Source organism: Papio anubis, chromosome 11, assembly GCF_008728515.1.
Source record: "Papio anubis isolate 15944 chromosome 11, Panubis1.0, whole genome shotgun sequence".
NCBI lineage: Eukaryota > Metazoa > Chordata > Mammalia > Primates > Cercopithecidae > Papio > Papio anubis.
In genome coordinates this window covers 82681999-82707988 of record NC_044986.1, presented here as the reverse complement: position 1 = coordinate 82707988, position 25990 = coordinate 82681999, and the positions used below count along the sequence as shown (strand labels likewise).

Sequence of the window (25990 nt, the reverse complement as noted above, 5' to 3'; positions counted from 1 at the left end):
CGGCTGAGTGCGCTGCAGGCGGGGCGGGGGATGGGCGCCCGCCGAGGACCGCGCGGCCAGCCAGGGTTCAAGCCCGCGGCCCGGGCTCTGCTCCGAGATGCTCGCGGCGGCCGGCCCCCTTTGGCTCCCCAGGTGTCCCGGGGCCTGGCCCGGCGCCCCGCCCCGGTCTCTCTTCTTGCTCCCCAGGTCCCACTCCACGAGGAACAGTCTGTTTCGGCCGGGGACATGACCCGAGACCCGCGGCTGCTGAGATCGCCAGGGCGCTTCGGGAGCCCCTCGAGGGCAGTTAGCGGCCGGCCCTCCTCCGTTCTCCCGCCCCTGGTGAACCGGAGAAGGAGGCCCGGACAGCCACGGCTCGGCGCGCCGCAGCCCAGGCCGGTCCCTGCCGCCGTGCCGGTCTCCGAGCGTCCCCCGGGCCGGGAGCGTGGAGCACCCGGCGCCCCCTCCGAGCCGCGAGCGGGCGAGCGCCGCGCGGCGAGGCTGAGGCTCCGCAGTCACGTGGTAGAAAGAAGGGCGGAGGGGAGGGAGGCGGGCAGGGAGGGGAGGGGGAGCGGAGCCCAGGGGGAGGGGGAGGGGAGGGGGCGTCCTCCGCAGTTCGCTCCTAGCCGGGGCTCAGACACACAGCCAGCCCAGAGCCGCCACGCCAGCCCGGCCGCCGCCGCCACCGCCTCAGCCTCCCCCGAAGCCGCTCTAGCCGCGGGAAGCGCCGCTGCCACCGCCGCGGGCCGCCCCCGCCGCGCCGGCCTGGGCTCAAGCTGCCAGCGCCGCCGCAGCCGCCACCGGAGCCGGAGCGGGAGCCCGACCGCGCTGGGCTGGGCTGGGCTGGGCTGGGGCGGGCGCAGGGCGCAGGGGCGGGCGCGCGGGGGAAGACGCACGGGCGGGCTCGGCTCTCCCGGGGAGCGGCCCGGGACTGCACCGGGACCAGCGCCTCCCCGCTTCGCGCTGCCCTCGGCCTCGCCCCGGGCCCAGGCGGATGAGCCGCGCGCCCGGGGGACATGGAAGCGCTGACGCTGTGGCTTCTCCCCTGGATATGCCAGTGCGTGTCGGTGCGGGCCGACTCCATCATCCACATCGGTGAGCGTGGCTGGCTGCCGGGCCGAGGCTGGGCGGGGGCCCCAACGGGGAAGGGGGTGCGCGGCGTCCAAACTTGGCGGTTCCCCGGGCCGAGGGGCTCGGCGGGCGGTGCTTCCCCGAAGGGCCGCGCCGCGCCGCCCGGCGGAGGAGCTGTGCACGGGCCGCGCCGCGCTCCCGCTGGCTGCTAGCCGCTCCCCGGGGCTCCGATCTCCGCGCGGGGCCCCGCGGCCTCTGCCGACACTTAGGGCCGAGGCTTCGGAGAACACCGGGATGGACGCGCGTGGAGACCCGCGCCCTTAGAGAGGCCGTCGGCGGGTCGGGAGGTCCTTTCCGCGCAGCTCAGAGCAGCTGGGGGCAGGGGAAGGCACGGCGGGGGGCTCGTCAAGTTGGCAGGGCAAGATCAAAGAGACCGGACCGGAACCGTGTGTGAATGTGTGTGGGTGCGTGTTGTCAGCGTGTGTCGCTGTGTGCGCCTGGCACGGTGTCGGTGTTACTGTGAGAGGGCGTTGGGGTGTGTGGGGCCATCTGAGCGTGTGTTGGTGCGTGCACGACTGTCTGTCAGCCTGTTAGAGTGGACACAGTGTCTGCCTGCTTCTCCGGTGTGTCTGTGTAGCCCTCGGTGTATGTGTGGGTGCGTGTGTATCTGGTTGTGGCGACTGCAGCCCCATCCTGGACAGTCCCAGAGTTTTGCCTGGTCCAAGTCTTGGGGGCCCAGACAGTCTGGGTGCTGGGAGCCGAGGGAAGAAGCGTGGGCAGCGCGGGGTAGGGGGATGCTGAGCGGGAAGAGATGGATAGAGAGAGAGAACCGGGAGAGAAGATGAGAGAACAGAGGAGGAGGGGGCGCGCCGAGGGGGAGTGGGCGCGCCGAGGGGGAGTGGGTGGGAGTTGGGAGCAACACGGGAAGAATCTCGGGAAGTTGGGCCGAGTTGGGGGGCTGACAGCGGTCGCTTTGGGAGTCCCTCCGCAGTCGTCTTTCCGGAAGTTGGGAAAGACCAGCGATCACAGGGAAACTGGGGGTTGGGAGGTGTTGAAGGCGAGGAGGACGGGACAGGCGGGGCCGGGGCGTGGAGTGGGGTGGTGAGTACTAGGCCTGGGCTCAGAGAACTACGATTCCCCTGCAGGGGCCCGTGACCAAACCTGCTTCCCGCCCTGGAGGGGTGCGGGTCTCGCGGTCAGCATTGCGGCTCCGGCTCCGGGTGTAGTGAGGAATCGGGGCCTCCCTCCTTCTACCCAGCCCCCAGCTTGAGGGATCACTGGGCCAGCTCCGGGACCTCAGGGACCCTCGGGGCTTGGTGAGGCGGGGTGTGGGTGGCTGACTCCAGAGCTGCCCAGGTTGCGGGACTAGGCTCGGGCTGGTGGGACGCATCTCGGCTGGAAGCGCAGGGTCCGCGGAAGCTGTGATAGGTGCACAAAGCGCCAGCCGGAAGGCGCCCTGGAGGAGCTGTCCGCGGTTCTAGAAAACCCTTCAAGAACAGGTCCTTCTGGGACCCCCAGCCCCGCTAGATCTGAACGTGGAGGCGCCTAGGACACAGTCCCCTTCCCCCACTCCCCTCGACAGACATACAGGAAATGGAAGTGGGGAAGGATGGAGAGTAGGAGGCTGAGCTCAGGGCGCCAGGCCGGGCAGCGTCACAGCCATCCAAGCTGCAGGCCACCGGAGACCCCTGCCTAAGGAAGACCCCTCTGCGCAGGAAAGCCAACTGTAGGCCTGCTTCGCTCAGCTCCACTCAGCAGGGGACGTGCATGGCAGAAAGGAGTCATCATTCTGTCCTGGGGTTTGGGTGGGGGACACCACCCTCCCAGGGAACTTCCTGGCTCCTGGGATGGGATTTATGGAAGGCATTTGGGCACTGCCTGGGGCCACCCTAGCTTGGCTTAGTCCCTTTTGTGGGGTATGGCTAGGACATGTGGTGCCTTGGTTGTGAGACACGTGTGTGACCTGGTGGCAGCATGTGAGATGTGCATGTGTAACTCATGTCAACTGTGTGCACGTGTGCGCTGAGGGCTGCTGGGGGGAGGGGAGCATATTCCTGTGCGGGTGGAGATGGGAGAGCCTTATTCTACCCTGCCAAGCTGAAATCCCAGCTCAGATTTCCCACCACCTGGCAATCATCGGTCTGCGAGTGCCTTGACCCTCGGGCTAAGGGAAGCGGGGAGAGGGTTCTTGTCTAGGTCCGGTCTTGATCCCTCCTCTCCTTCAGGTGCCATCTTCGAGGAGAACGCAGCCAAGGACGACAGGGTGTTCCAGTTGGCGGTATCCGACCTGAGCCTCAACGATGACATCCTGCAGAGCGAGAAGATCACCTACTCCATCAAGGTCATCGAGGCCAACAACCCGTTCCAGGCTGTGCAGGAAGGTGAGTGACCGCTGTGCCCAGGGCCCACTGGGACACGGTCTGTGAGGCGTCGCAGCAGTGGGCACTGGCGGGGTTGGGGACGAGCTGGGCCGCGCGGGTCCCCCTCTGCTCCTGGGCAGCCGCGGTGCTACACGCGGTAGCGCGCCTTCCCTGGCCCACCTAGGCAGCGGCGCCAGGACTGCTCTGCGCTGCCGGCTGGCAATGAGAGCCTGCGAGCGCGGGGAGCTGGGCTTCCTGCGGGTTGCGCGCCGCCTTTCGGGCTGTGTGTGCGCGGGTGTGCGCCCAGCGCTGGCTGCGCAGGCGTGCGTGGCTTGGGGCCGTCTTTGTTTCTGGGTGTTTGGGGGTGGGCGTGTCTGCGTGCCGGGTACCTGTGTCGGGCGCACCGCCCCCCCCGCCCCGATCTCGGTGGGCCGGTGTCTTCCTTGCTTCGAGGTGAGGAGCGCCCAGCGCCTGGAGCCCGCCCTGTCTCCTTCTCCTGGGCATAACCTGGTAGGCGCGGTGTTTCGCGCCCCACTGCCCCCAGAGCCTCAGCCCGGCGCTTCTCTGCCGCGCTCCTCCACCACGTTTGGAGGAACGGGTTTCTCTATCGCTGTCCGCGCCGCGGGCGGAGGCGCCTGGGCCGGAGGTGGGCGCTGTTCGCCCAGGAAAGGAGCGGAGCTGGGCTAGTCCCGCTGCGGGGAAATCCTAGCCTGCGCCGGGGCCGCCCTTGTCCACGGCCATTGCCTGCGGTCGGGCCCCGCGGCAGGCGCCACAGGTGCGCGGCGAGGGCGTTCGTGACAGCAACTCCCTCTGCTTTCCCTCCTCTCTCCTAGTCCCTCCCCTTCAACCTGACTTTCAGCTCCGGAACCCTGGTTCCTTCTCCAAGCCTCCAGCTTCTTGGTTAAGGCCTAAGGCTCCACCTCTGACACTTACCCAGCTTAAGTCCGTTCTCCTTCCCTCTGCCTTGCTCCCCACAACCATGGGGACTCTGAGGCCAGTGCCCCTCAGTGCTGAGGATAGAAGGGCACAGTTAGTGGTGCAGGATGCAGGGATTCCTTGCTGGAGGAACTGGTAGGGCAGTGTAGAGAGGGCAGTGGGTGTAGTGGGAGGTGGGCTGGCTAAGAGCTCCGGGCCGGTGCTTTCTCCTCAAGCCCCTTGAGCCCAGAGTCCTCTTGCTGCTATGGTACACATGGGCTGCTAGTCTCCCTGGTGCCTGCAAGGACAGGATACCTCGATGATGGCTCTGTTCTGGGTCTGGGGTGTCAGAGCTGGTGTTGGGAAGGTTGTTGTGCTGGAAGGAGGAATTCTGGGGGTCTCCTATTCTTGGGTGCAGCAGAGGAAGGAAAGGGGCCAGCTCTGGGGGCAGGGACCGGGGACTAGTTCTGGGGACTGAAGGTCCAAGGATTTCTTGAGGTGGTTTTACAAACCGGGAGTCCCAAGTGTTTTCTTTGGGCGGGGGGTGAGGCTAACACTGCTTATTATGGGAGCTGCTGCTTCCAGCTGTGACAGATGTCCATTGTCAGATGTCTGTTGAGGTACAGGGAAGAGGAATTCCTGCCCTTCTTTGGTGTCTGGTGCCCCACCAGCAGTCTCTGTCTCCAGACGCCCCCTGTTCTGGACTTCTTTTCGGTGTGTCCTTACCACAGCTCCTTGCAGGTTCTTGGGGTGGGCTCCAGCCAGAGGAGGGCAGGGCCTTCTTAGTGGAAGGAACCCTAACTGGGGTGGGGACCTGGGGTGACAAGCTACAACTTTCACATTGCCTCCTGTTCCCTTGACACTGGCTCCACACACCCCATCTTTGTCGACATTCATTCTTTGTGCTTGGGAGCCGAAGCCACAGTTTGGAAGCACATATTTCCTGGACCCAGGAGCTCCCAGTGTAGTGGAGACCCTGCCTGTGTTCCATGTCTGGTGACACACCTCTGTTGACTCCCCTCTGCAGTGTTGAGTATCCAAGCTCATTCATTTTGCCCCTGAATGATGCCCGTTCACTCCCATCAGCAGTTCCCCAGGGACTAAACATGGTGCTCTTGCACAAGGTTGCCACCTCATGCAGGTAACATACAAGGATGAACTGGGCAGCTGGTTCCTGTGGTACCTGGAGTATAGGGCCTGAAGAGGTCATCTCCATTAAAAGGAGAAGCTGTCACACAACTTTAACCGATTTTGCCTTTGGGAGTGAAAATCCTACTGTTGTAGACATGCTGATTTATTTTTTAAAGAGGAACCCCAAATCTGGACCGTAATGTAAAATTTGATTTAAAGCTGTCATCAACTAATAAAGCAATGTAAACAACACAGCACAAGCCACACAAAACATAGCTATGGGTGATTCAACCTGTAAGCTCCTCAAAGCAACTTTGTCCTGGGGACAAATGTTCCACCCCGGGGCCTTTTCTGGGTCTTGGTTTCTCTGTTTGTATAACTGGAAAAATGTCTCAGGCTCCAAGGATGGCAGGCTGACACGGTCTCTGTGGGGTGTGAGAGTGAGTGTTTCTGCATGTCTGGAAGTAGGGAGTTAGATTCTGGTGGTTGATAGTTGTTGAAGGAGAGAGACACTGGCCAGGTATTGTTGCTGGGCTGCCTACTGCCCAGAGAGTTTGTGCTGGTGAAAGCTAGCATTTACTTTCATTTTATGAGTCTGGTGGACTGAAATCCATTGTTATCCTGTGACCTTGCATAGCCCTTGGATGCCTACAAGGGATGGGAGGAGCCAGCCCTGGAAGGCCTCTGGGAGGGGCAGAGCAGTGCTCATCAGCCTCCTTTTCCCTTGCCTGGGGCTCTGCTGCAGGTACTCAGCTCTCTGGATGTCCTTCCTTGGCTGTACTCTGTGGGGTGCTTTTCCATCACTGGGCTTGATCCCTGCTTGATGAATGGCTTCTCTCTCACTGCTGGGCCTGGGCATTCATTGCAGCAGGACATGGGTTGTCGATACAGGTTGAGTAGGAAAGAAAAAGAGTTTTAGTAGGGGAGTGGTCAGGGATGGAGAGCAAAGGCAGATGGGGGCTCGATCTCCATCATTGACTGGACAAGCCCACAGTGACCTCTCAGTAGAGTGGTGCTGTAGCTGTTTTGGTCTGAGAGGCAGTGCCATGCAGCGATAAGAGCTTGGTGGAGCCTAAAGAGTTTCAGTTCCCATCTTGTCTTCATTCGCCGTGTGACCCTGGAGCCCTGCTCTGAGCTTCTGTTTCCAGATTTGTTCGAAGGGAATAATCATAGGATTTGCCTCATGGGATTGTGAGGATTAAATGAGATGAGACGTGTGTAAATCGTCTGCATAAGGCCTGAGGTGGGTGTTCTGTAAACAGTAATTCCCTTTCCATTCCTTGACCCAACTGTGAATCCATCTCAGCTTCTCTTGAGGCTGTTGATATTTTCAGCTACACCATTATTTTAAGCTAGTGAATTCCTTGAGAGAGGACCCAAACTGACCTTTTCATTTTTAGCTCTTACTTCTTTTCCCTGATTATAAAAGAAAATGCATTGCTGCAATGAGCATGTATTAATATAAAAATATAAAAAAGAAAAAGGGCAATGTGTGCTTATTATGTAAAATGTGGAAGGTACAGGAAAGCATCAAGAAGCAGAACAAAATTGCTCTGAATTGCACTAGTGTTGTTTCTTTCTAGTCTTTCCCCCACCACTGTATTTTATAAAGTTTGAGAGCTCCCATTCTGTTCAGTTTTATATCCTGTTTTTTTTTTTTTTCCCATTTAACATCACTGGCCTTTTCTGAAATCACTGTGAACTATTTGTAAACATTACTTTTAGTAACTGCGTACATTTCTCAATGTTCAAAACTTTTTTTTTTTTAAAGGAACTATTTATGCTGAGATATGCAGAATTAAATATTCCTGAACAAAACAAGAAACTCGGCCTGGATATATTGGTCCTAAGATTTATACTTAACAATTTCTTTAGGCTGACTTTTAACAAGCTCCTTACAAGCACTGCCTTTTAGGACATTTGGTCAATTTATGGAAAAGAATGGATCACACAATAAAATATCCATTTGATAAGGATTGAAAGTTAGCAAATAACACATAAAGGACATTTAAATCTCTAAAATGTTACATCTTAGATTTAGCTGGCAAAGTCCATATTAACAAATAGTGTGAAAATTTTTCTTCTAGATACTAAAAGAGATCCTAATTTGTTAAATAAAAAAAATTTCAGATTGTCGTAAAGTGCCTGCTCAAGTAGGAGGTTATATAAATGCATATAATTTATATAAAAGAACCGGCTGAGCACGAGTCTTCTCATTTCCCAGCATTACTTTTTACTGTGAGTAAAAGACGTGAGTTATTGGATATGCTGTAGATATACCTGTCGCAGCGTGGAGGGATAACAGTTTAGGGAAGAGGCAGAAAAAAGGAGTGCATGCAAGTGAGGCAATATTCCTTTTAGTTATCATAAGCACAAAAGGGTTCTAGGAAGACATAAACATTACCAAGAATAGCTTGTGGTTCACAGAATGAAACAATGAAATAAAATAAAAATGAAACACAGAGAGCTTGTTGGTGCCCATGTGGAGGCCTTGCTCAGTTTATATCCGTTACCTCCTAAGTGGTCACTCTGCCCCTCACTGGCCACACTGGTATCTAGACATTCTGCTAGCCCTGATGGCTTCCGGCGTCTTCCTCGGCTTCCATTCAGAATTATAGAGAATTGTAGGTACCATCGAGGCCACACCCTTGCAGTCCTGCAGGCAGCCTCACCAGACACTGTCAGAGGCTGTCTGAGTGTGATGTCCATGTCTTCCTAAAGATGCTGTAGACCCCTTATTCCCATCCTCTCAGCTGTATTAGTTTTCTTGTGGTGCTGAAACAAATTTTACCCCAAATTTAGTTGGTTAGATCAACACACATTTATTCTCTTGCAGTTCTGCAGGTCAGAAGCCTAACATGGGTCTTGCTGGGCTAAAATCTGGGTCTTTCTGGAGGCTGGAGGAGAGAATTGTTTCCTGGCCTTCTCTAGCTTCCGAAGGCTGCTGGGTTCCTCAGCCCCTGGCCCTTTCCTCCATTTTCAAGGCCAGCAATGGCGGGTCAAGGCCTTCTCACATCCTCTCATGCTGACCTGGCTTCTGTCATCACGTCTCTTTCTCTGACTCTTCTTCCCCCCTTTTCCACTTGGCTCCCTCTTTCAAAGACCTTTGTGGTTATATTGGGCCCACCTGGATGATCCCAGATAATCTCCTCATTTTTATTATTATTATTTTTTGAGACAGAGTCTCGCTCTGTCGCCCAGGCTGGAGTGCAGTGGTGCGATCTCAGTTCACTGCAAGCTCCGCCTCCTGGGTTCACACTATTCTCCTGCCTCAGCCTCCCGAGTAGCTGGGACTACAGGCGCCCGCCACCACGCCAGGCGAATTTTCTGTATTTTTAGTAGAGACGGGGTTTCACTGTGTTAGCCAGGATGGTCTCAATCTCCTGACCTCGTGATCCACCCACCTCGGCCTCCTGAAATGCTGGGATTACAGGCGTGAGCCACCGCACCCAGCACTTCCTATTTTAAGGATAGCTGGTTTGCAAGCTTAATGCTGTCTGCAACCTGTGCCATGTAGCCTAGCATATTCACAGATATGGGGATTAGGATGTAGACATCTTTATGGGCCATTCTTCTGCTACCACGTTGGCACACCTGTCTTTGCCCAATGTAGCCAATGTGCACTGTCCACCTCCACTTTCCTTCCACCCTGATAATCTTTTGCATGCTTGACTGCACTCTTGCTTACTGGGGGGCATCCTCTTGTCTTCGCTGGGCTTGCTACAGTCACCTGGGATGGATGGCTATGTTTCCTTTCCATTTCTATAAAGCTCACTCTGGAAGCATCACACTGTAAGCTTGTGGGGCCTCCACAGACTTAACCTGTGTTCTCCAGTGACATGCCAGCTTCTTTTCCTGGGCTTGGCTGCTGCTTGTGCATAAGGAAGTTCCTGGAGGAAACTGCTGTTTGAATAGTCAGACTGTAAGTTGGTGCTGCCGCTTGGACCCAGGGCCTCTTTTCTGCCTGGGCAGGTTGTTCTTCAGAACCTCACCATCTATGCCTATGCCTACCTAGAGCCCAAGGGAGGGCCCTCATTGAAGTCAGTCTTACTTTGCTGCCTGGGATCCCACAGACAGCTGTTATTCCTGGACCCCTCAAGGGCTACTGCCAGTGATAACAGCTGTGGATAAGGCTGCAGGCATTGATAGTCTGGAGTTAGACATTGGGTCCCCTCTCTGGATTTCCCACAAACCTGTGCTGAATTCACGGTGTCAGGGTGCTGAACTCATAGGCGTCAGGGTTCTCCTTCATTCTGGAGTCACTCCTGTGCAGGTGCACACACACGCATGTGCAACACACACACATGCATGCATATACTCCGGCACACACACATCCACATGTACTCAAGAGCACACACACATGCACACATGCATGGGGACACACACACTTTCTTATTTTTATAGACTACACTCCGGCACCACCCACTTCCTCAAATTTTGGGTTCAAGAGGCTCCCTTCATTCCTTATTGCCATGGCTCGACTCTCTAGATTGGGAGGTTGGACTTAACTGGCAATGAGCAGATGGACACCTCATGCCAGGCGTGTGGGAGAGGCCATGGATCATACTGCCTTTGAGCTGCTGCTGTTCCTAGTCCTGGGCTGGCCTGTGATAGCCCCTTTCTCTGGGGTGCTCCCCTCTCTGACAGGCATTGGGCCCAGGAAGGCAGTTGGGTCTGTGTCCAACATCTCAGCTAGGCTGTCTGAGCCCTTCCTCCCAGCCTGTAAACAGCCAGTTTCCTGGCCAATGGCCACAGTTGAGAAAGAAGAACCCAGAGTTCCCCCTTCTGGACCTGAGGTGTGGGCAGGGTGGCCTGGAAGGGATGAGATGACACCTTCCGTTTCTAGGTCTAGGACATGAGTACTTTGACAGTTTTCCTGCTGGGGCCATTTCTCCAGGTTTCTCTTGGGGGCCAGCTAAGGCTGTCCCTCAGCACACATAGTCACCTCTTATAATGGCACACAGACTCTCTTTCCTAATTCTTGTAGCTGCCAGGTTGAAATTCTCTAGCTTTGTCCTCACAGCAGCTGTCTTCCATCTTCACTGAGTCTTCTACTGCCCAGGAAATGCTGTTGCCTAACAACTCAGAGCATCCCATCTGCCCTGTCTCTTCCCAGATCATTTCTAACCCATTCCATCCCTGGATGTGATTCTTTTTACACTTGGTTACCCATGGCCATGCCTGTGGGTCTCCACCCTTTGGTTTTGCTCTGTGTTTCCCATTATATGAGTCAGGGGAGACTAAGTTATGCTGCAGTAACAAACAATCCAAAACTCCCAGCAGCTTGCACAACACAGTATTTCCTGCTCCTACTGTGTGTCCATTGCCGGTCAGTGGGGAGCTTGGCCCCTCATGGTCACTTCATTTGGTTGTTGCCAGTTGCTGTGCCAGAGGGGAAGAGAGCTCTGGGGGGCTCAGCCTGGATGTGCCCACATCACTTCTGCTTATGACTCATTGGCTGCAACCAGTCATATGGCCACAGCCAGTCACAAGGGATCCAGGAAGCACAGCCTTACTATGTGCCTGGAAGCAGAGAGAACTGGAAACAACTGGTGAGCAACAGAAATGCCTATTTCCCATTCGTGTCGAAACAGCCTTCCTGTTTCCTTGGCGATTCATTAAAACAATAGCAACAAACAAAAGCCAAAAACAATTTTAGGTATTGGATGCTAGGTTGGGTGGAATCCGTGGCTCCCATCGATTCCCCATTGTGTACTCAGCAACTTGTCCCTCCTCTGCAGACCTCTGGGCAGCCCTTCCTTGTGCTGGGAAGTCAGGAAGCCAGAGTCCCCAGCCCCGGCTGGGGTTGCACCTCTGCTTTTCTCCATGTCTGCCAATCTTGTGCTCTGTAAACCAGCGCCTGGACAATCCCAGCTCTCAGAAGCATTGAGCTAGTCATGAGGTGAAGATTGGGTTCTCGGCCCAGCCACCGACAGGACCAGCACCCATGACCTCCCCCTGTCCCCGTAGTTGGACTTGGCAAGTCTGCACTTTCCACGGCTTCAGCCCTGTGGCCCTGTCCCTCATATAGACTCCCACGCCTTGCCCCTGCTGCCCCGCAAAGCGGCAGCCCTCTCCTGCTAATGGCAGTGGGCTGGGGCAGAGACCACGCATCTCTCTGCCGTTGCTGGCCTGTGACAGCCCCTTTCTCTGGGGTGCTGCCCTCTCTGACAGGCATTGGGCCCAGGAAGGCAGCTGGGTCTGCGTCCAACATCTCAGCTAGACTCTCTGAGCCCTTCCTCCCAGCCCGTAAACAGCCAGTTTCCTGGCAGATGGCCACGGTTGAAGAAAGGAGAACCCAGAGTTCCCCTTTCTGGGCCTGAGGTGCGGGCAGGGTGGTCCGGAGGGGATGAGATGGCCCCTTTTGTTTCTAGGTCCAAGCTGTGGGCAGTGTAGGTTACCAGTGGGTGAGGTGGAGGGTGTTAGCTGGGGGCCTAGGGTGGTCCTGAGCCCAGGCTGCCCCTCCTCCTCCACCCAGGTGTGGGACATGTGGCCCTGATGGCCCCATCTTTCCAGTTTTCCCTCACACTCGTCCCTCGACAGACTCTAGGTGAGGCAGCTGTGCTCTGCGACTGCATCTCCACCTGATCCGCCCCGGTTCCCCACTGTGCTCAGCCTGGCCCTTACCCATGTCTCCGCCGGAGCATCCGTGTGGTGTCCAGGAGCTGAGGGGGTGGGAGTGTAGTGGCTGTCCCTCACACAGACTGGGGCTCCCACCCCTGCTCTGCTTTCTGACTCTGGGTGGGCAACCTTGGTTTCCATGACTGTAAAATGGAACAGAGGACAGCTGAGAGGATCAGTTGAGGAAACGCACTAGAATAGCCCAGCCCAGGGCTAGCACAGGGCAGTGACTGGGTGAAGAGGCGGAGGTGGCTGTGATCTTACTAGCTTGAGTGGTCTATGGTGGAGACTTGTCCTCCTCTCACTTCCTGCCCTGGGCTGGGCAGTGTGAGCAGGTTCCCACAGCCTTGGCCCCACTTAGGGCGGTGGAGATGTGCGGCTTGGAGTTGAGCCCCAGCCATTCTGGGTGCCTCAGGAGAGCAGGGAAGGAGGTCAGTGTTGACCACATGGCTCATATGGAGGCTGCTCAGAGCCGTCCATATGGGCTGGGACTCTGGGAACCTGTGGACTGTCACGGCACGGTATTTCCATCTTGCTGTGGCCTTGTCTGCTCTGAGTGCATGAAGTGGCCAGAATCCCACTGGCCTGCCCCTGCCTCCGTAGGACCTGGCCATAGGGCAGGCCTACCTTGCTCTATTTGGTGGAAAGGGGTCAGGCAGGTATGGGTTCAGTTCCCAAATCTGACTCATTAGCTGTGTGTTCTCGAACAGATCACTTTCCCTCTCTGACCCTCAGTCTCAACCTCTGTGAAATGGGGCTGCCTTGGGGTTGTGGTGGTGGATCTAGAGAGGATGTACTGCTGGCAGGAGGGAGGCTGTGGTGAGCGACAGTCCACCATGGTGCCCGAGAGAGGGGTGCTTAGTGCCTTGGGGCTCATTCTTGCATTGAGGGCATGGGTGCTGGCACATAGTATGTTCAGGAGGCATTCGTTCTTGTTGTGTCCTGGCCACAATGTTTTCCATCCTCCTAGGACCCTGCCAAGGTACACGACACCTCTTGGTCTCTGGGTCCTGTCTGGGTGCTAGCAATCCCCAGGTCAGGGCTGAGACACAGGCCTTGCTGCCTGGAGCTCTGGGCCCAGCCCACCCATGGCAGTTTATAGTGCCCCTATAAACTGGGTCCTGGCCTGGCCTGGAAGGCCGTCTCCTTGCTCTCTGTCCCTCATGGCACTCCTCCTGCTCAGTCCAGGGTGGAGACTTGAGGTCCTACTGTGGCTCTGCTCCTGGCCTGGGGTCGTGGGCCTTCTTCTGCCTTTTCATCTGAGTGCCCAGAGGTGTGGTGAGCCATGGAGTGGCCCCACTCTGGCCTCTGGTCTGGGCTCTGGGCTCAGAGCTCTGAGGCCTGACCTGAGCTCTGGGCTGAGCCCCCCTCCCAGCAGTGCTCCATCTTCAGTGGCCAGTGTCAGATGCTGAGGTGGCCTTGATTCAGCTGGGCTCTAGGGTTCCTGCCACCTTCCCTGCCGTGGCTGTAACATCCAGTGCTGCTCCTCCTCTGTCCCAGGAGGCTCCCAGGGTACCTGCCCTCACTCACCTCTCCCACAGGGTTCTGGTAACTAAAACAACTCTGTGGGCCACCCCCAAGTCCTGCGGTTTGCCAGCCTGGGCCTGGAGAGCTGAGGGTGGGTCTCTCCTTATCACAGAACCCCAACTGGAGCTGGCCTAAGGCTTGCTGCTGGGGTCCAGCTCTGTGCAGGGACCTGAGCCTCAGCTCTGGGCATCTACTGTGCACCTGATAAAGACTTTGGAGGGCTGAGCCACCACACTGCTGGAACGGGTTCCTCCTGTTCCAGGAGGAACATGGCCATAGGTGCCCTGGAGAGTCCAGCAGTGTGATGGCTCAGCCCTCCAAAAGGCTTTTGGGGGCTCTGGTGTGGTGGGCAGTGCTGAGCAGGTGTGTATGTACACAGGCACATGCACACACAAGGAGACTGTTGCAGACACCCATGCTGCCTGGGTATGTTTAGCAGAAAGAGCCAAGGCTTCCAGCTGCTGCTTGGAGCACTGCTAACTCCCTCATACTCCTCCTGGACTCACGTGAGGTTCCAGTTGGGAGGTGGCATCCTCAGGGTGCATCCCAGCACCCACAGGAGACTGACCTGGCCATGTGCTCCCCTTGCCTTGTGTTTCCTTTGACTTGTTGGTGATGCCTCCTGGAGGTTGTGGACTGTGGGAAGGGAGGGACTTGGTTGCTTTTGTTTCCTGTGGTATCCTCAGCTCTAAGGGCAGTTTGTAGTGCACACTCAATAAATACATTTTCCTCTCCCTCCTGGGGCACATTCCTGGCCTTAGATGTGTAGACCTGACTCCGGGGCCCTCAGAGATCATCCAATGGGATGGTCATTGCAGTGGTGGTCACTTAACTTGGCCAAGATCAGGAGGAGGCCGCGGACAGCACCTTAAGTGCTTCTTCATTGTTGGTGTCACCTGTAGCATCTCAGCATCATGCTAGTGGGATGAGAGGGAGCCAGTCTGCCTACCACCCCAGGGAGTGGCCCTCTTGGGGTCTCAGCTATACAGGTCAGCAGATGTCAGAGTTCTTGTGTCCAGAGCTGAGGGGGCCATGCAAAGCCAAGGCCAGAGTGGGGGAAGGTCTAGAAATGTTATGGACTGAATGTTTGTTTTCCCTAATTTTATATCAAAGCCCTTAACCCCCAATGTGATGGCATTGCAGGCAGGGCCTTGGGAGGCAATTAGGTTTAGATGGGGTCATGAGGGTGGGGCCCTCATGATGGGATTAGTGGCCTTATAAGAAGAGACACCAAAGAGCTTGCTGTGTCTCTTTGCTATGTGAGGATGCAGCAAGAAGGCAGCCGTCTGCAAGCCAGGAAGACAGCCCTCACCAGGAACCAACCATGCTGGCACCCTGATCTTAGACTTTCAGCTTCCAGAACTGTCTGTTGAGAAAATAAATTAGTCTGTTGTTTAATCTACCTGGTCTATGGTGTTTTGTTTTAGCAACCAGAGCAGACTAAGACAGGAGAGGAAGGGCTGTGAGCAAACTCTGGCCTGGGGCTAGACCTGGCCAGGCACCGACTGCCTGAGGGAGCATGGGCCAGCCTGCTTTGTCAGGGCTACAGTGCCCAAATTTCTCAAATCCAGCCTTGAACCACATGAGCTGAAGCTCCGTGTACCTCTAAGGATTGGTGACTCTCATCTCGGACAGTCTTTATGCTGAGCTGTATTTTTAGTAGAGATGGAGTTTCACCATGTTGGTCAGGCTGGTATCAAACTCCTGACCCTGTGATCTGCCCGCCTTGGCCTCCTGAAGTGTTGGGATTACAGGTGTGAGCCACTGCGCCCAGCTTCTTTTGTCACTGCCCCTCTTAACACACAGGGTCCCTGGGACATAACTCGCAGAGCCTCAGCATTCCTTCCTGTACACTTGGGATACTGGTGCCCCCACTTAATGGGCTGTCTTTGAGAACAAATGAAGTAATGACTGCAGAGGACTTAGCATGTCCCTGGCACAAAGGAGGTGCTCAGTAAAGAGCAGCTACAGTTATTGTCCTCGCGATGTCACCTGGCCAGTGCAGAGGGATGGGAATGGTCACTGCTTGTTCAGGATACTCTGCTGATGTTGATGAAGCCAAAGAGGACACTGGCTTCCCAAATCACTGCCTGCTGTGGCTCTGGGTAAACCTCTGATCCTCAGGCTCTGCGATCTTCTCCCAATAAAAGGCGGTGCATCAGACACCCCTGCCAATGCTCATGCAGCTGGCTATTTGACTCCAAATGTGGACTGTACACTGACTCCTTTAGTCCAGTGTGTTCAGAGCTCTGCGAATCTCATGCTTACTTTCTAGAGGTAGCTGGCTGTCTTTCCCAGCCCCAGCCACCTTGCAGGGAGGCCTGTGCTGCCCTCACTGACCTCAGAAATGTCCAGCAGGCTGGACCTAGACCTGATCCCTCAGTTCACCTCCCCAGCCTGCCCTGTGGCTTGACACTGGGTCACAGACCAGCTCCTACGTGTGCTACAAGAATCCCAGAAATCCCATTAGCCCATGCGTGTCTGCACCTGACTCAGTCCTGCACACTTTTTCTATCCACATACACTGTCTCGTGCATGTTTCATGTAGCCACGGGATGCTGGAGTTGGCTGAGGTCCTGGAGCCATTTCAGCTAATCCTCCTTTCATTGTAGAAGCCTCATGGACAGTCACCTGGGTGGTGCTTGCAGCTGGCCCAGGAATCTCACTCGGGAAAGGAATGTGGTGAGCTTGGCAGCGTCTGCCATACTGTAGGCTCCTGGTGATTGCCTGTTCAAAAGCAGAGGCATCTGCATGTTCTCACTCATGTGGGAGCTAAACACATTGAACTCATAGAAGTAGAGAGTACAATACAGGTTACTAGAGCCTGGGGAGGGCAGGGGAAAGGAGGATAGGGAGAAGATGGTTAAGGGATACAAAGTTACCGCTGGTTAGGAGGCATAAGTTCTAGTGGTCTAGAGCACTGCAGGGTGACTATAATTAACAATAATTTATTGTATATTTTCAAACAGCTAGAAGAGAGGAATTTGGATGCTCTCAACACAAAGAAATGATGAATGTTTGAGGTGATGGATATGCTAATTACCTGATGTGATCATTACACGTTGTACACATGTATTGAAATATCACTCTGTATCCCATAAATATGTACAATTACTATACGTCAATTTTAAAAAAAGCAGAGGTGTCTACCAATACATTACAAACTGCCCAGGGCTGTCTGTGCATCATCTCAGGACAATCCTGGGCAGTACAGGGAATGACACAGAAAGCAAAGTGAAGCAGGGATTGCTTAGGGAGTGTGAAGGACTGGCAGCCAAGCTGGTGCTCTCCTTGTACCTGCTGGGCCTCCCACTATGCACCTGGCTTTTGTCTGGTTCTCTCCACCTCCACTGCCATCTCCCCAGCCCCAGCCTGGACACTTGAGGTCACTTCCTCGTGGCCCCCTGCTTCTGCCCTTCCCTCCAGGCCATTGTCTGTATAGCAGCCACAGTTATCTGAAAAATCAATCTAATCACCTCCGTCTCCTGCTGAAACCCTTCAATGGCTCCCCATTGCACTAAGAATAAAATCCAGACCCCTCGCTGGGGCCACAAGTCCCCAAGGACCCTGACAAAAGCCGATCTTACCTGTGTCTCAGTCGCCACTTCTCTTGACCTCACTGCTCTGGCCACATTGGCCTTTTCCCCATCTCTCCAACAAGCCAAGCATGCATCTACCCTGGGGCCTTTGCACATGCTGTTCCTACTATCTGGAAGGTTCTTTGCATGCTGGGCCCCTTCTCAGCCTTTGGCTATGCCTCTGATCTTACCTCCTCAGAGAAGCTCCCCTTGGCTCCAAGTAGGGCCCCTATTACTCTACCAAAATGTTATTTTCCTTCTTTGCAGGTTTCCTCATCAGCAATGATGTTAATAATTTATTTGTGAGGGCCATCATGTCTGTGAGGGCAGAGAAGTGTCTGTCTTGTTTGCTGCCAAGTCCTCAGAGCCAAGCCTGGTATGAGGCTGGTTGGAGGTATTCAGTGAAAGTCCCTGGATGGGCGACAGGATGGAGGGACTCATAGGACCTCTGCTCTCTGCAGTCTCTGCATGCTGTTGCTCCTTGTCCCGTGTTCTTTCTCAGGACCACTTGGGGTCGCACAGCTGTGTGTATAGCAGTCCTGTCCTGCCCCCTGTGGGTCTGCCTGTGCTAACCCTTCCCTCCTGGTCAGCTTCTGCACTGAAGATCTTCCTGTCAAGAAAAGATGGGAGCTGATGGCACTGCTTCTCCCTGGTAATGGCTATTTATATGAGGTCTTCCAAGGCCACGTGCAAAGGGGAGAACCACGATGGAGATGTTTCCAATACTCACTGGCTGGAGTGGGAAAGTTCTGGAGGCCCCATACCTCTGTATGCCTGAGGTGTGCCTGTGCGGGTGGGGGTGAGTGGAGAAGCCTTGCAGAAGAAATAGAAGCTCACCCGGGCTCCAGGTGCTGGCGGTGTGAGCTTCTGCACCAGAACCTGGGTTTGTCTTCTCTTCTCCCACCTGGGAATTTTCCTGTGGGCTTATGAGCCCCTCTGCCCCCAGCAGTCTCCATGGGTGAAATGGGGCTGACGTGGTCCTGGCCACTGCCTCTTTCTGGCCAGGGTAGGTGGAAGGGTCCGTGGCCAGGAAGGGGAGGAGCTCTTGCAGGTCTGGAGTGGCGAGCCTGACAGCTGTGAGCTTGGCAGGGAGGTGCTTCCCACCGGCTCCCACCAGCGCCTCCCTCTGCACTCCAGAAGCTGCTGACCATTGCCCATCTGAGTTCATAGCCAGCAGCCACTGCTGTCGCCACGTTGGCCTCTGAGGAAGCAGGAGCTGGACCCCTCCTGGTGAGCAGGGGCTAGAAGGGCTTTGAAGCTCTGTGGTTGTTCATGCTCAAGCTTTCTCAGGAGAAGCCTGCATGAGTGCAGCCGGGATGGGTCCCACTGCTTTAGGCTACTTAGCTCCTGAGAAGAAAATTAACATTGTTAAAGGCAGGACAGCGAGGTCTGTGATGAGTCTCAGCATGCACTGATCAGCACTGGTGAGTGCTCCTGGGAGCTCCTGGATGTCAGGTGCAGCTAGCAGGGGCATGCATGTGGCTCTGCCTTGGCCTTGCCCTGGGATGCTGTCACGTGGACATGCTATGTGCGTGGACGTGCCGGGGCTCTTGTGTGCCAGCCCAGGCACTGGCACATGGCAGATGGGCCCCTACTCAGCCTTGCCCCTCAGAGCTCCCCAGGGTATCTTCCCGACACCAGGCCCCTGTGGCTGCTGGCCTGCAGGGTCACACCTGTGCTCAGTGTTCAAGTCCTCGTGGTCTGGCCTCTGCCCTGGCATCCAGTCTGCTCTCTCCTGGTTGCCTACACCCATGCACCCTGTGCCACCGAGCCCCGTCTCCAGTCTCAGCTCTGTACGCTCTTCAGGAGGCCTTTCCTGGCCACTCTGCTTCCTCTGTCTGGGCCAGGGCTGCCTCGTTGCTGCCATGCCATTCATTGTGTCTTAGTTGGTGTCTGGCTTCTACATGCGCCTTTGAAGTCTGTGAGCACCAGCACCATGAACTCATCTTGGGACTCCCGGGCCTGTACAGGCCTAGGCACATGCAGGGGTGGAGCAAATGTTTGTTGAGTGGCTGCCTGACTGGGCCTCTGGCAAGTACACACCAGGACCTGCACACACACACTGCATGCACACTGTGTGTCCCAGAGAGCTCACAGTGCACACCTGCTGTTGGACTGAGACCCCAGTGACAGGTGGTCTAGGGGCCATCTTCCCAGAGAGCCCCTCCTTGGGGGAGCCTGTCTAGATGTGCTGGGAGGTCCCCACTGGGACCATGGGGAAGGTGGCCAAGCCTCGCACCCTGTGGCATGTAGGGGTTTCCGCCTCTTATGGCCTGTGGGGAAGTTGTGGGCCACATGTGTGTCGTTTGTCAGAATGCTAAAGCAGACCATCTGAGACTATTGCCTTCAGGGAAACCTGCCATGGGTCTGAAATAACCCTCCGTGTTAGTCATATTAATCATGCTGGTGTCAGAAACCCTCATTTGGGCCTAAGCAAAACAGGGATCATTATTAGGCCATGTAATGGAAAAGGCCAGAGGCTGTGTAGCTTCAGGCATGGCTGGATCCAAGGCCCAAATGGTATCCACAGGACTTTGTCTCCGTCTCCACACCCCTTGTCCCTGCTGTCTCCTGGGTGGTTTCCTTCCTGAGCAGCCTCCTGCCTGTTGCAGGCTGATGTCTAATCAGCCCAGCCACCTGGCCACTTGACCCTGGAAGAGGGGAATTATTTAACAAGAGTCTCACAGGAGTCCCAGGACTGCAGCCCACTGGGCTGGTATGGGGCCGAATCACTTCCTCCCTGAATCAATCCTGGTGCCCAAGGAGTAGAACACCCTGATTGTCAGGCTAGTGGGGGCTGCCCAGTCCCTGGACTGAGAGTGAAAGAGGCACGGTAGATGGGGGTGGGGTCACCTGGAGAGGAAGAGAAAGGATGCGGAGATGGCAGCAGCATCAGCCGGGGGCTTCTCTGCCACAGGCACTTGGAACGTGGCCTGTCACATTAAGAGGGGATTGGACTGGGAGCCTCAGGGCAACAACACCTGGTGACAGTTGTTCCAGTGAGCTCCAGGAGACCCAAACAGTGCTGGCTGGAAACCTCTTTGGGGACAGGAGAGTAAGGAGGGGAAGGACCAGGCTTTGAGCTCTGTGGTTTGTCCACGGGTGTGTGGGGCAGGGCAGGAGGGTGGGGCTGGGTAGTTAGGGTAGGCTTTCTGGGGTAAGAGACATGTGCCAGCCCGCAGGATGACACCTGTGCTCGGCATTCATGCAGGGTACGGGCCCTGGGGCTCTCACACATAGCCCTCACTATGTAGTTGCCATGTGTGCTCTTGTTCCTGGTTTTAGTCTTCCCCAGCCGGCAGGCCTCTCCTAACCCCATGCATACATTGTGGGTGGGGATCTCTGCTTTCTTCCTCCCAATGGGCACATTTGTGGGGAACCCTGAGAGCTCCCTCCAGGTTCCAAGGGACAAGGAGGAGTCCTGGGCCAGCAGCCTTGCCCCATCCTCCTGGCTAGCCTCTGTTTATCCTTCTGCCTAGTGGGGCCAATGCCTGGGGCTGCTGTGGACTTCAGGAAGCTGGGCTGCTGCTGGGAGGTGGCTGCCTTATCAGCATGGGCCTGGCTCCTGCCTCCTGGGCAGCGCCTGCTCTGCTCTGAATGATTAATTGAATAGAAATCCTCGCACTGTGAGGCAGAGCTAGGGCCCTGCCTAATCTCATTAAGAAGTCCCCTGACAGTCTCATTAGGCGGCTGACTGCTCAGAGAGGTTTATCTCTGCCACAGGATGGTCAGGCCCTGGGGGGGTGGACCCGGGGCCAGCCCCACCCAGCTGCCCTCCAAACACAGGCCTGGGCAGAGACGAGGCTATGGCAGCTTTGCTGGCCAGCACCAGTCCCTGCTTAATCGGTTATGGTTTGCTGGACTTAATTACTTTAAAATTATTAACTTCAGCTGGGGAAAGCAGGTGGTGGTGGTCCAAGAAGAAACGTGAGCCTTCTTAAGGGGTGTGAGGCGGGCTGGGGCGGAGAGGGTGTTTTCCAGCTGGCAGAGTCCATGTGCTGGAGTTGCCCTGGCAGGCCACACCCAGCAGCGGGTCTGGACTCTGTGCATACGTATTATGCCCACTGGCTGGGTGTGGCAGGGACAGATGAGTGGCCTAAGAATGTGATGCATGCTACAAGAGAATGAAGCCTGCCCAGGGGTGTGGGAGCACAGGGGTGGTGCCTAACCTAGCCTGGGCTTGGGGCAACCAGGGGAGACTTCCTGGAAGAAGTGACTTCTGAGCTGAGTCTTAAGTGTGGAACAGGGGTTGGTTAGGTGAAGAAAGGGAGGCAGGCACTCCAGGTAGTGGCATAGCTGGAGCTAGTGCTCAGAGGTGAGCTGTCCAGGGTCCCTGGGCATAGACGGAGGAGGGTGCTGACATCCTGGCAAAGTCTGCAGGGGCCTTAGGGCTTCTCTCTGGTACAGGCAGAAGTGGCTCAGGACTAAGGCCCTGAGCATCAAAGGATCTGGGATGTGGGCCACTGGAGGGGACATCGCTGGAGCTCAGAGCCGTGCACCTCCATCTAGGCCTTTAAGCTGTGAGGAGAGAGGCCTGTGGGGATGGCAGAATTGCACAGGCCAGTCAGCTCCCCCAACCCCTGCCTCTGCAGGCATCTGCGCTCTGGACTCAGAGCAGCTCCCTGAGGATCCCAGGTGCAGAGCATACCATTCTTGGAGGTTTCAGGACTTCTACATGGCTGAGGCCCATCCCTAAGCCTGGCTTCTGCCTCCCATGGCCACAGATTCCTGGCCTGCCATAGAAGAGGGGAGAGGAGGAGCAGGCTGCTAGGCTGGCTGGCTTCTCCCTGGATGGGGAGCAGGGTTCAGAGCCCCAAATTTGCCCAAGGCCTGGTGGTAGGTCTGGTAGCCCCGGGCCTCTCTCTTCTCCACCCCAGGGCCCATTCCTGTCCACCCAAGCTGCACCACTCTGAGTGACTATATTACACATACTGTTGAGATGGTGCTGGCTTATGACAAGGGTACCTGCATTTCATAAGATATGGCAGCCTGAGGCCCCTCCACGCAGACATGAAGATGAAGATGTCTCATGTCAGACATCTGAGATGAAGGCTCATGCGCCAGCAGGGGACTTTGGAACATATGCCAAGGGAAGAGGAAGTGTGAATCAGGGCAGGAGGGAAGGCCAGTCTGACTGGTCACTGCCAGGGCTCGTTCCTGCTGGGGCCCTCCAGGGAACCACAAAAAGGGCATCTGGATTGTCCATCTGGGCAGGGAAAGTGGGAGCATTTGTCCACCAGCCCACTCCTCACTGGTCAGAGGGGCCTGGTGCTGCTCCCTTCCCAGCTATTCCAGGTTTGTGCAGCAGCTTGGCTGGGCAGTTCCCACCTGGTGCCAGCAGAGAGGCCCCTGCTGAGCAGAGGTGAGGGCTGCCCAAGGATACCTGTATGCAGCCAGTCACCACAGCAACAGGTGGAGAGGTGGCTGAGAGGATGTGACATGGGCCACAAGAGTTGTCTAGAGACCTGAATTCTTCCAGACTTCTTACAGTGACCTAGTGGTAAAATTCAGGTGTCAAGACAGGGCTTTCCAGGTGTGTGGAAATTATATCCTACAAATGTACTTTGGCCCCAAAAGAGACTGGTGTAGGAGGGGCTGTGCCCCATTTCTCCCCAGCACCTGGTGGCATTGCTAGACCACTGTGGCCTCAGAGGCAGCCCCTGGCTCCTGCTGGTCCCTGCTCCTCCCCTAGCTTCTGGTCCAGTGTGGGGCACATGTGGGCCAGTCTTGGCTGGGGGAAGGCAGGTGGGATAGGGTGAAGTCTCTGAATCATCTTTGACACTGGACAGTGCTGTGGCTGGACCGAATCCCTCTTCTGCCTATTATTGGCTGTGCGAGTCAGTACATGTTCCTCTAAATATCTGCACCTCAGTTTCCTCATCTGTAGGATGGGGATACTCACATCTACCTTGAAGAAGAATTGTTTTGAGAGTCTGAAGACATGGTATGCATACAGTGGGTGCCCATTTGTTCCCTGCCCACATGTCTCTGGAGGGTTGACCCAGTGCCAGCCACTGTGGGCACAGCAGACCCAGGCCCCAGGAATTCAGAAAAGTGTCAGTGCCCAGGCTCCACCCCAGAGAGCTTGATTTCACAAGACTGGCAAGGGCCCAGGCACTGGTATTCTCTAAGAGCTTCCTGGGTGGTGCCAAGGGGCAGCCAGGGCCAGCCAATGAATGGTGGCCTTTCGTGATGCAGAGATGGAATGCCAAGGGCCAGGCGTGGCCACGTGCTTTCCCGCCCCGGCTCCCAGCAGGTACTTGGCTAGTGGGGGTGCTCTCACTGTTGATTTCCTTCATCACAGCTCTGGACATGCTCCCCTAGTTCAGACTGAAATACACGCTTGTGCTGCACAAGGCGGGGTTCCTGGCTGGGCCATGACTGTCATTCTGTCCATCCCCCTGCATGCCAGCGATTCTCCCTCATCAGACACAGGGTGCCATGGTTCACTAGGGAGGTGTGGGGAACCACGCCTCATTAACTTCAAGGCTAGGATTTCTAGAAAGGATACCCCGTCATACTGGCTGACCACCTCCTTTCCCACCTTGGGGGCCTCAGCCACCAGATGCTGTGTACGCCCAGCAGAGCTCTGAGCCAACAATGGCTTATGTTCTCTGCAAGAAATATTTCATCTCATTTTATCAGTAATATGGAGCAGTGGAGTGATGGTACATACGTGTTTTAATTCACAATTTTACAGTGATTTTAGAAAACTCAAGATACTGGTTTTCTTTCCATTAGTGAGATGGTGGCAGGCAGTAAAGCCCACTGTCTTTTTATAATCGGATTTAAATTGTTTTAATTATACAGCCCATATTCTCTCAGTAACATACCATCTCTGTGAGTTAATGGGCTTTGAAATCTTCTTTTGTTCCATACACTGTAGATACAGATTTTTTTGTTAAATGATTTATTTTATATATAGAAATCCAGAAAATTAGCTGTGAGATAGCTTAAGATGAGAACTGGGAGGTTCTGTTCTGTTAGAAGAAGGCGAATAACCCTCTGCAGAAAACCGAACCCTAATTCCTGGATGGAATTCCGAACATCTCATCTCCAAAACAAGGTTTTAAGAGCACAAGTGATGGAGAGTGCTATCAGCAGAGAGAACATTCACATGGCTGAAAGGCTGCTGCACAAAGTCCTCTGTTGATCCTTCAGTGGGGATAGTATAAAGGAAATGTCCATTCATTTGTTCATTCATTTCCTGAGTACCTACTGTGGACTGGCCCTGGCCTTGGGCATATACAGCAAGGAACGCCAGGATCTTTATCTTTAAAGAGCCTGTGCTTTTCAGAGGAACAAACATTTGTATTTATGACAAATAAGACCTTTCAATGGTCAGTCCTTCCCCGGAATGGGCTGCCGGGCCGGGGCTCACAGCACACAGGGCTTGCTCACTGCTGGGGCTCCCTCAATGCTGAGGGGTACGCTGCGGTGGAGGGGGTAGATCGCTACCCGACTCAGGCTGCTCCTGGGCAGGGAAGCAGCGTGGGTTCCCTAGGGCTTCCTGGAGGGTGGGCCGGGCTGGGCCAAACTTCCTGTTCTCTGGATGTCCCTCAGGCCTGCCCTCCATACTCCGTCCTGGGGGCATGGCCAGCCCGTGGGTCTCAGTCCCCCTTGGGTACCTAACAGGGCCCAGCCAGCCCCTTAACTGGGTTGGGCTGTCCCAGTTAGGCCAGCCAAGTTACCCAAAAGACTTCTGGGGCTTGACAGACCTTGGGTGAGGACATAGTGGGGTGTGTGTGTATTAGGAAAGGAGCTGGGATTCATCTTGATTTCCACCCCACCTCCTTCTTGGTTCTTTGGACCTGGGGTTGAGGCATCACTGGGACCGGGACTTGGACCTCCTGGCTGGCACAGCACCACTGTGTGGCCTTTGTGAGCTACAGCCCTCTCTGGTTTCTGACATTGGCTGTGTGCAGCAGTGCCCGCAGCATGAGGGCCGTGTGACCTGCCTATTCCAGCACTCCGCTCTCGTCCCTGCTCCTGGACACATGGGGCACTTGGTTTGGAGCCACCTCGGGAGTAAGCAGAGGTGGATGAGGCCCAGAAGGTCACATCAGCCCCTCAGTTGGAGGAGCCCAGGGTGACTCTTCTTTAAAAGCTCCCAGATGAGAACCTCAAGCTCAGGACTAGTTCCCCATCTCATGATAGAACTTCTAGAATTAGTGCCCTAAAATCCAGATCCCCGGGCTGGGCTTGGAAACTCTGGCATAGAATCCAAGGAAAAGATGCTTCCTGGAAAGTCCCCAAGGCCAGATCCCTAAACTGGGGCTCCGCGGACTAAGAACTGCAGGCACACAGCTCTTGAGCCTGGAAACCCCACTGGAAGCCACCTGGCCCAGGCCCTTTGAGCCCAGGGCCCCTCTCTGGGCAGACAGGGCTGGGAAGAGGGGCAGGGCTGTGCGTCTACCCCACTGCCTGAGGCACCAACTCAACAGATGTAAATGCCAGGCTCATGGCAAGAGACTACGTGTTGTGAATTGTGGCCATGGTTTTGTGGCACGTTCTCTCAGTGTGTCTGTTATTTACAGCTGGCGAGGAGGGCCTAGCTCTGGGAGCTGCAGGAGAGGGAATGCTCAGGCTGAGGGAAAGCCATGGCCGGGAGCCCTGCGGGGGAGGATGCCCAGCCTCACTGGCTGCCGAGAAGCCACCTTTAAGGTTTTTGGTTATGGTTAAGCATTTCCCTGAGCGGGCCCTTCTGGAAACATGTGTGAGGGAGGGGCACCATGTGAGCACCCAGGGTCCCACCAGGACCTCATCCCAGTCCCTCCATCCTCTGGGACTGTTTAGTGGGCAGTGCAG

The 25990-nt window shown here is 55.7% G+C and overlaps 1 protein-coding gene across 2 annotated transcripts in view; it reads left to right on the top strand.

Moving 5' to 3' along the window:
* Positions 1-597: 597 nt before the first annotated feature.
* Positions 598-25990, top strand: part of GRID1 (glutamate ionotropic receptor delta type subunit 1) — a 784539-nt gene continuing 759146 nt past the window's right edge. Inside the window, exons 1-2 of one of the 2 annotated variants that reach the window (XM_003903675.5) lie at positions 598-1074; positions 3276-3431. In XM_003903675.5, the coding sequence (XP_003903724.5) occupies positions 996-1074; positions 3276-3431 (235 nt within the window). In that variant the 5' untranslated portion in view covers positions 598-995. The remainder of the gene's footprint in view (positions 1075-3275; positions 3432-25990) is intronic. The other variant, XM_021943982.2, reaches the window with a different exon arrangement.